The sequence below is a fragment of the Pyrus communis genome, chromosome 14 (assembly GCF_963583255.1).
Source record: "Pyrus communis chromosome 14, drPyrComm1.1, whole genome shotgun sequence".
In the NCBI taxonomy this organism is placed as follows: domain Eukaryota; kingdom Viridiplantae; phylum Streptophyta; class Magnoliopsida; order Rosales; family Rosaceae; genus Pyrus; species Pyrus communis.
The window spans coordinates 12,826,196-12,836,664 of NC_084816.1; the positions used below are offsets into that span (position 1 = coordinate 12,826,196).

General features: G+C 36.2%; 1 protein-coding gene across 1 annotated transcript; it reads left to right on the forward strand.

Annotated features, from left to right (window-relative positions):
- Positions 1–2,415: 2,415 nt before the first annotated feature.
- LOC137715766 (serine/threonine-protein kinase Nek5-like) lies at positions 2,416–9,067 on the forward strand. Its single transcript, XM_068455111.1, has 14 exons — positions 2,416–2,868; positions 2,960–3,026; positions 3,152–3,217; positions 3,340–3,386; positions 3,494–3,539; positions 3,674–3,754; positions 3,839–3,881; positions 3,998–4,047; positions 4,700–4,781; positions 4,888–4,937; positions 5,556–5,629; positions 5,971–6,022; positions 6,114–6,749; positions 6,888–9,067. Exons 1-14 carry the CDS (start codon positions 2,771–2,773, stop codon positions 8,364–8,366), a joined length of 2,871 nt encoding a protein of 956 aa, XP_068311212.1. The 5' UTR covers positions 2,416–2,770; the 3' UTR covers positions 8,367–9,067.
- The last annotated feature ends 1,402 nt before the right edge of the window (positions 9,068–10,469 follow it).

The following is a 10,469-nucleotide window of genomic DNA, read 5'->3' on the forward strand; positions in this document are numbered from 1 at the left end:
GTAGTAAATGTAGCATTACTCTCTATTTTTTGTGGTTCGATTTCGTAGTAAAAGTTTAGGGTGATTTATTTCGAGAGAAATGGTAAGAGTACTCTTGTAAAAGTGAGACTTTACATGAACTATTTGTCACTTTAATATTGCGTTAAAAAACATGAATGACAGAGAATCTATAAAGAGTATTAACTTTAAAAGAGTGTCCTTAACATTTCTCTTGTTTGGGTTGAAAAATTATTTTACATATTAGACCTTAATTCAAGAGAAAATTTTATGCCGAAAAATAAAATGACTACTGACTTGTGCCCAAGCTGAAACAAGTTCATTAAATTAAACTAAATTTCTTTTACGTCAACATATTTCATTACTTTTTAACAGAATAGATTGAGAATAGATTGAATCTCCATTGCTTTAAGGTTTTAAAATTTAAATATAACAGTTGAGTGAGCGGTTAAGCTACCAGCTGTGGTTAGCAGCTTTTCTAACATGATAATTACCTCATATTGCTCGATGCAAACGGGGAAGTGATTTGGAAACATTTTTTTAACTTCGTACACACTCTTATTTTAAATCTAATAATTGATGCTATTTGATTTATTTAACCAGATAATTATAAATAAAATAACTGTGTGAAAATCACTTTCCATTCCATTACTCTAATTTGACATAATTCATTTTCTTTGAGTTGCACATGCATCCAATTCTGATGGTTCTAGTATAAACTACTCAGATTTTTCTTTTGGTATTAAAGAATTCAGATTTGGAAAAGTAAAATGAAAACTCATGTTACCAAAATTAGGTGAGAAATGTCGGTGAGCTCTCACATGTGACGTGGGAGCTACAAGTTTTTATATCGTTTTCTTCAGATGCGTTTTCAAAAAGAGAAATTGTATTGCAACTTAACAATTTTCTCTTTCATGTCATTTTAGCACTACAATCTAGTGATATTTCTTTTTAATGGAAAGTGAGAGGTCTTAGGTTCGATTCTCGCTAAAGGCGAATTTGAACCATTATTATTGTAAGCCTATTGTGAGGCTAAACCCACCACTTCCACTTAATATAGATAACATCAATTGTTAAAAAAAAAAAAAAAATTTCTCTTATAAAAATGAAAAACGTCACTTAGCACTACAGTTTAGGGTATTTTTCTTCACTTGTAAGTGAGATGTCTTATGTTTGATTCTCGTCAAAAGCGAATTTGAACCGCATTATAGCTAGCCCATTGTGAGGGTAAGCCCACCCCTCCCCTATAGTATAGATAATATCGCTTGTTAAAACAAAATGATACTCCCAATATTTTGCTTAAATAGCGAAAAATTAATAATCATAAGGCATAAATCGAATCAGAACATCGCCATACCCCTTTATACGATGAACACAACCTAGATAGTCACACAATTTCACTCAATTTCATTGAGATCATCATCCCGGTCCATTTTTATTTTCTTTTTAGAAAATGCCAAAGAGATCACATTTGTATCATGAGTCCTGCTCTCCTAAGGTCCTCATTTTGAGGACTTGTAAGGACCTGATGTATATTAACCACAAGATCATATTAGTTTAAATTTAAATGCTTAAAATATTTGACAACTTAATAAAGTAAAACAATAAAAAAAAAGAGTTTTCTAATGGTTCATGAATTTTAAGTTGATTTTGCTTTATTAAGTTGTCAAATATTTTAAACCTTTGGATCTAATCAATTATGGCTAATATGCATTTGGTCATGTTCTCAAAATAAGGACCGTAGGAGAGCAAGAGTGTTTTGTATCATCTTTGTAATAGAGGCTATTTACTTATATCGGTAAACCTTACTTCTAATTATTACAATTTCTAATTTTGAAAGGTAATTGATAAAAGTCGAACTACCTAGGAGTCCTAAATCCCTATTTTCTAAGAAAGAAAACAACATTAAGCAAGATGTTTTTTTTTTGTCCAGCCCAATTTTACGACCTATTTTCATTGCACATGAAATTATAAGATAAAATTGTAAATATGTGTAGTCCCACTCGTAAAAGGCACATGACACATGTTGCATACGTAAAAGAAGGGATTTGAAGATCTAATTTTTTTTTTTTCTTGACCAAAGAATTATAAAATAAAAAACTAAAAACATGTAATTTTTTTTTTCATTTTTAACAAATATTATCTACAAAGGTGAGAGGTGGACTTAGCTTCACAATGAGTAATCAATAATGTAGTTCACATTCGCCTTTGATCAGAATTGAACCTAAACCTTTCACTTACCATGAAGATAAATACAACTAGACTGTAGTACTAAATGACTTAAAAAAAAAAAAATCCAATTAAATACATAAATAGAGAAGAAAATTAGAAAAAAAATGTTGAAGTTGGACGGTTACCTGTGTCGGCGTAGAAGGCGGCACATCCATTTCCCACAATCGTACTCTCACACAAGTCCCGCCCACTCTCTGAATCCGAAGGTAGAGAGAGAAAGTTAAGAGGAGCGAGGAAAAGAGATTGCTTTGCTTACTTAGAAAGTTGGCTACAGATTTCTTAACACCATGATTAGCTACTAACTGTATTTAGATAATGCACACTTTTCAACCGAACCACCCCAACCCCACCCCTAAACGGCACCGCTTTTGAGCAATAAGTGGCGACCGGAGCAGCGGTTGGCGATCCATGGATTGACATTCGAAATCCGCCACTGTTAGTTTTTGAGAAATGGCGTGAGCTTTGAAGTAAATGCTACAACTCATTGTTTTCACAGGCATTGCGGTGATTTCGATATCTCAGTGGATCGAGGGAGCAAGCGATGGAGTCCAGGATGGATCAGTATGAGCTCATGGAGCAGATCGGCCGCGGAGCTTTCGGCGCTGCCATCCTCGTCCACCACAAGGCGGAGAAGAAGAAGTAGTTTATATACTCATATGTCAATGTGTGTGAATTTGTGTAATGTATGGATTCAGATTTGAGGCTCATTTGGTTTTGATGCATTTCTCAGATATGTGTTGAAGAAGATCCGCCTTGCACGGCAGACGGAGCGGTGCCGGCGATCCGCCCATCAAGAGGTAGGTTCAGTTCAATACTCCAGTTTTCCAATTTCCTTAGCATTACTTGCAATTTTGTTTATGTTTGTTTAATATTCGGTACAAATTTGGTTTTCTTATTTATGTTTGGGAATTTGGAATTCTAGATGGCTCTTATTGCCCGAATTCAGCACCCGTTTATTGTCGAATTTAAGGAAGCCTGGGTTGAGAAGGTTAGACACATTTCTTTTTTAATGAATCTGTGTTTGTGTGTGGGGATGCACATATCGAATTTGTAGTCTATTTTTTTCGTTTGTGTTTTTCCTAAATCGGAAGTGATGCATTCAAAATGTAGGGTTGCTATGTTTGCATTGTCACTGGATACTGTGAAGGTGGAGACATGTGAGTTGTCATAGTTATTACATACTTCATTCATGGGTCTTAACTTGTATAATGTCATACTCCCTTAATATTCTTTAAACCATTGTTCCCATCTGTAAACTTATCAGGGCCGAGATGATGAAGAAGTCCAATGGGGTGTATTTTCCCGAGGAGGTTAGTATACTCATCTCTTTTTCCAAATCAGCAAGCCCGTACACACACATTTATTTTCCTTCCTGATGCTTATATTGAATGTCAGAATTCAATCTTATGGTCGGTTTGTGTTGGTGAATGTGGGAATTGCTCAGAAACTCTGCAGGTGGTTCACACAGCTACTATTGGCAGTTGAATACCTGCATTCCAATTATGTTCTACATCGTGACCTAAAAGTATGTTTGCCAATACTAGCACTTGTCAACTGAGTATGTAGTTTAAGGGTTTTTCAAGATTCATATGGTGTTCTCTTTTAGCAGTGTTCCAACATCTTTCTCACCAAGGATCAGGATATTCGTCTTGGTGAGTTCAAGATGGATTTGAAAATTGTTTTATGATATTTTTGGCCTTCATACTGGTTTTTCGGATGATAATGTGTTTGTCCTGACTTTGTTCATCCTCGTATGGTATTTATACAGGGGATTTTGGTCTTGCTAAAACTTTGAAGGCAGATGACTTGGCTTCTTCGGTATGTGCTACACATGGGAATTTCTTTTATCTCTGATTCTCTGTATGTTATTTGTTTATCTTAAAAACCCTTACTTTGCAGTTGGAATAACTCATAGCTCAAGATTTAGTTTCAGAGTTCGAATTAGATATGATTAATGTTGTTGTTGCTTCCGAAGTTTGATATCTTTAATTGTTAGTAATACAATGGTGCAATAAAGTTCTAGAGTTAATAATGACCTCGATATGTGTACAACCAAATAGTAATGTTATAACGGAAGTTGTCAAATCATTAGATCCTTATTCTAAGTTGGTGTGGCTTTGTATGAAGCTATTGTTCAACCTTTTTATTTACTAAAATTCCCCTTTGCTTGCTGCGCTCAAGAATTTAGCATGAGAATAGATGAAATTTCTACATATTCTGCATAACTAGTCACTATTATTTCCATAATTCCATCACAATCTTACCTAATTCTTTTATTTTCGTTGTATCAAATTTTGAGCTTATCCTTTTAAGATTTAAGAAAATGAATGCTTAGAAGGTTGTACTGTTTCAATATACAATAAACAGGTTTGTGGTGCTTATTCTTAATAGTTCAGTTACTTACCCCTGATGATGATAGAAACATTCGTGATATTTGCGGAACTAACTGTTTCCCTGTACTTCTGTGTAGGTGGTTGGGACCCCGAATTACATGTGTCCTGAACTGCTTGCGGACATTCCTTATGGCTTCAAATCTGATATTTGGTCCCTAGGTATGTCGTCTTATAAGTCACACATATTAGATATTTATTTCTTTACACTTCTCTGATTTGTATCTTTATTTAACCTGTGGTTGAAAATTGTTGATTGTTTGGCCAGGGTGTTGCATATATGAGATGGCTGCTCATCGACCTGCTTTTAAAGCTTTTGTAAGATTTCTTACAAAATCTTATTGATTGTTTAAGTTCCATATCTTTTTGTATGAATTCCAATTTACCCGACAATCAGTTAACGTTTTTCTTTTATACTGGAAGAGTAAATAGCATCTATAAACTCTAATTTATTTTACAAAAAGTAGATAAAAAAAAAAAAAAACAAGAAGAAATTTATAGTGTTTTTTCCTTTTCAAATATGAGTTTATAGGAATCCTTATCATGTCCCCGTAATGCAGTGTATCTGTGTGTAATTAGGAATGATTTTTCATCTGTCTTTGAAGTGGCCAACAATGTACCGTGTATCTTGAACCTCCGTCACCCCAAGTCAATGAAAGAACTTATCAATAGAGTAATTTTTGTCATTTACAGAGTTCAATAGTGTAAACTGTAAATTGCTAGGTGTAATGGTTAACGACTTTCTTCAACTAGTCAACTTTTTTTGGTCACAAGGGAGGCCAGAGAAGGGGGAATTGGGTGTGAGGGTAAATGGTGTCTACTACACGAGATACAAACCCTGACTCTTTGACTAGTAGACTTAATACTGTTGTGAACCATCTAAATATTTTGACCAGTTAATCTAATTTAATGTTTGCATTATACATCGTGTTTCAGGATATGGCAGGATTGATAAGCAAGATTAATCGTTCCTCTATAGGTCCTCTGCCTTCCTGTTATTCGCCATCCTTGTAAGTTTCTTCTTCTTTTCAGAGTCTCATTTTCTTCAAACATGCACCACAGTAACATGCTATTGTGCTGCATTACTGTGCCTTATGCCCCCCGTATCATGAATACGCATACGATATTATATACATATATATCAACATGGTACTACGTGCAGACACAAACATAAACCTATAAATCTATGCATATTTGAGTATTAAATGTTTTCCTGCTGATACAGAGAGTGGGGAAACACAAGTTTCCACTTTTTTCTCTTCTTTCCAATAATGGCTTTATTGCTGATCTGCTGTTGAAAACTGGATGATCTATAGCATTATAATCAATCTATTTGAAACTATGCATGCAGGAAAACACTAATCAAAGGCATGCTGAGAAAGAACCCTGAGCATCGGCCAAGTGTAAGCCTTCTCTCTACAATGCTCTTTGTCAAATCGACAATTTTGAGTACAAGAACTGCGTACTAATAATCACTACTGTATATTTTGTCAGGCATCTGAAATTTTGAGGCACCCGTATCTGCAACCTTATGTTGATCAGTATCGTCCATCATTTACCACTCGAACAGTCTTCTCCCCAGAGAAGCGTGTATCTGTTGGTCATGAATCTCGGAGAAACATGGCAGAAAGCCACAACAGTAATGGGTCAAGCAGTGATAAAGATGGTTTGCCTTCAACTGAGAAAAACATTCCAGAAATGGACACACACTGTGATAATAAAGCTACTGAGACAGATTTAATTTCTCTTGAGGATGAAGATGGCTTTGATCAGCTCCTGCCTACTGAAGAACATGACCGAAATATGTGCACTTCAAAAGTGGAAGAACAGTTGATGAAACCACCTCATTCTGAATCTAATGTTGAATCGAAGCAACCAAAGACCATTAGGAATATAATGCTGGCTTTGAGAGAAGGAAAAACTAGGGAACATAGCTCACCAATGAGAAGTAATCGGTCTAAGGTTTGTCTGCCGCAAAGAACTAATGTAGAAACAGTGTCTAGAATACCCAAGCTGAGTGATGTCTCTCCTGTTATCAAGCCCAGTCCCGATGCACCAACTGTTGCATCTTCAAAGGCAACCCTCGATCCTGCAAAACGGACACAGGGATCCCATCCTTTAAAGCATCAGGTAATCAGTAATTATGATTTAATGTTTTTTTTGTTTGATGGGGGCCTCGGTGTCCCCCTTCCTAGGGGTTTATTTAATAATTATTATGTACTTTTTGTATTAAACTGATATTGATGTAATCTAGTTTCTTGTTTGCAGTTGCCCGTAATTGAATACTCACCGAAATCTAAACCCAGACATGATGGTACTCCCCCTTTTCCTATAAAACAAGTTGAAGATGGACTTCCAAAGCCTCGGCAAAGAACCCCTCCTACACTGGCTAGACGTCCTTCATTTCCTGTACGGATGAAGCAAGTGGGGGTCGATGTTCCGAATGTGGTGAACTATGGTGCAAGGATAAGTCCAAGGGAGATAATCCAGGAGCCTGAAAAGAATCCCCCTCAAGTGCCCAATGGTTGCCTATCAAACTCTCCTAGAGAAGTCCCGCAAGAGCCTCAAAGATATCAAGAAACTATTTCAAAAGGATTGCAAATGGACAGCAGCAATTCTGTCTCCTCTTCTGCGTCAATTCAAGGATTTGAGATTTGTGATGATGCAACAACTGCTTTTATTGACATGAGAGTGCAGGTGCTTCCTGATTATGGGAGCGTCACCCGCACTGAGAGTACAGAGTCTCAACCGAGCTGTTCACCGGCTTCTCATTTTCATTCAGTGATATCTGAAACTGCTGAAAAAGATGGGAATGATAATAAGTCTGAATGCTTAATTGAAACCTCTGAGGCTATTCTAGATCTTCAGAATACAGCTGCTGGTGACCAACAAGTGAGTTTAACTGCCACTCTCAATCTCCCTGACCGGGTTTCTGAAGAAAGATTTATTTGTAATGATCATACCCCTGTAAGTATGCCCAGTTGTACGCCTGATACAGTGGATCAAGCAAAACATACATCTACATCTAGTGGTCACGACAAGTTCACTGCAACGGAACATCAATCCCCAGTAGCGGACACCACCCTTTCTGTTGCCCCTCCCATTTCATCAAGCCAAAATTTATTTCAACAAGATCGAGGTACGGGTTTGCAAAATCGGTTAATGGAAAAGTCGGCTGCAGCTAATCTTGCCCCTGCTTTTGATGACATCATACATGTGATTAGGCATAGTAGTTTTCGTGTTGGGAGTGATCAACCAGTAATGGAATCCGTGGAGATGGGGGCTCAGAATGTGGATGTTGGTAAGCTGATAAATGTGGTAAGGGATGAATTGGAGATGCGAAATGCGACTGGCCTTGTGGCTCAGAAATCATCAAACTGTGCTGAGACAGTGAGCCCAGAATCAAATAACTCTGATCTCTCTAATGTGAAAGAACCCGAGATAAGAAACCCCGTTCCTTCAGCAAAAATATCCGAATCCTCTGAGCCTACAAAGTCCAGTCCTGCGGCGGAAGAGGAAATACCAGAGAAGGAAATCATGGATGTCAAGTCTTTTAGGCAGAGGGCAGAAGCACTAGAAGGACTACTAGAATTGTCTGCAGATTTGCTGCAGAATAACAGATTGGAGGAACTCTCAGTTGTTTTGAGGCCTTTTGGGAAAGATAAAGTCTCCCCAAGAGAGACGGCTATCTGGTTAGCAAAGAGTCTGAAAGGAATGAGGATTGAGGATGGCGGTCGGAGTTCATGAAGCATTCTCCACTGTAAGCATTCTCAGTTTTTTGTCATGCCTCTCAGAAAATTCAAATCCAATTTGAATTACAAAGACAACGACCAGGTCTCGATTTTTCGCTCTTTTTTTCTTCCTTTTCCTTGATTTTGTAATTCTTTGCATGAATTTGGTTGTACATAGCGACCATACGAACTCTAACATTGTCTACTCGCCAAGTGTATGATACGGTGTAGCTTGCAGTCAATGTTATTAGGCTTTTTAGCCAAAATAGTCTCTGAGATTTGCACAACACATCACTTTGGTCTCTGAGATTTGAAATCAATAAAAGTGGTCCTTGAGATTGTCCATCATCAATCATTTTTGTCCTTGCGTGCAAAACTATGTTAAATAAGGATCAAAATGACAGATATGCCTTCAATTTAATAAACAATAAGCCAAAATGATTTGACAAAAATTAAGGGTATTTTGGTCATTCTATTCTTATTTAATAGAGATTTTTCAAGGAAACACCAAAATTAGTGATGGTGGACAAACTTAGGAACCAATTATATTGACTTCAAATCTCAGGAACCAAAGTGAGGAGTTATGCAAATCTTAGGAACCATTTTGGCTAAAAAACCATGTTATTATTATGGTACACAAAGTATTTGGTGAACTTGTTGATCAGGTTCTTGTTCTTCTTTGTCGAAATAAAACGAAAGGATGGTAGTATATGGAGAGAGACGAAAACACTTATGACAGTTCTTTGGCTACGATTCGATTAGTGTCGTTTTAGGCTTCTACGTTCCAATACTTTTTCGTTAATATTCTTTTGAAGCACTTCTTAATACTTGTACAAGAAGCACTTGGATTTTTAATTATCAGTTTAATGTGTGCTTCTTAGAAAATCACTTGTTGAAAAGCTGTATGAGCTATGCTTTCTATAAAAACAAATACAAATAAATAAAGAGAGTTTTAATGAAAATGACTTTACAAAAACAAAATCATAATAAAGAACACTCAATAAACTATTTTTTGTTTAACTATAAAGGTCAAAACATTAAAACAAAAGACGCTTTAATGAAAGAGAAGGACTAGGCTTCTTAACCCTTTAGGAGATCCTTAAAATACTTTGTGGTTTATTCATAGAATTTCGTGCTCATAACTGGAATTGTTAATATTGTAAATCACTCTATAAAAATCATTTATACAAAAAATCAATTAAAAGTAAGATCGTTTAGTCATCGAATGGTATAAAAACATATGGACAAATTTATAGTAAAATCATTATGAATTGTCTATCTATTTACTAAAACTGATTGACCAAACGATCTTAATTTTAATTGATTTTTTGAAAATATGATCTTTGCACAATCATTTATAATATGAACAATTTGAATGATAGGCACGAAGTATTGTGAATAGGCCGTGTTGGAACCAAATTCGCAAATTGCTGCAAACGTTGGAGTTACGCAAGTTCAACTACCTGTAAGAAAGCAAATAACTGTGAATTATCCTAAGGTACTAGTGTGGTATTGCTAAAGGCTTTCCAATGGTCAAGTTAGTAAGCAATTTTGAGACTCAAGCAGTGGCCAAAAGAATAGGCAAAAAGTAAGTAGGAGTCAGTTGTGTTACCAGAGTTATGCGCTGGATGAGGGTATTTATATTAGTCGGGGACCTTTTAAGATATGGAATCCGTATTAAATCGGCAAAGTCAAAGAGGAAATCTAGGATTAAATATTGTTTCCTCTTAGGACTGTGGTTGATTGTGGTGTATGCCAATCCCTATGTTGTAGGAATATCCAAGAATATAGGAAACTCATCTCATCCCAATCGGATTAGGTTTCTGTATCTTGCGGAACAAGAATAGTCAATCTTAGTAAAGTCGGCAGACTTACCTTTCCGGAGTACAATACGATGTGGTTGCATTGCGGTTTTGTTTGAGTAGCTCAATCCGATCAAACTTGTTGAATCATGACTAGACTTCTAAGGTACGCATATTTTGATCCGTCTTACTCTGGTCTTGGAAAATCATGGTCTCATAGTTGTCCTTAGCTATGTATTTGAAAGACCATTCTACTTAAGGATGGGTAGTTATAAAAATACCATGCATTTCGGAGTAAACAGGAATACTTACCATTT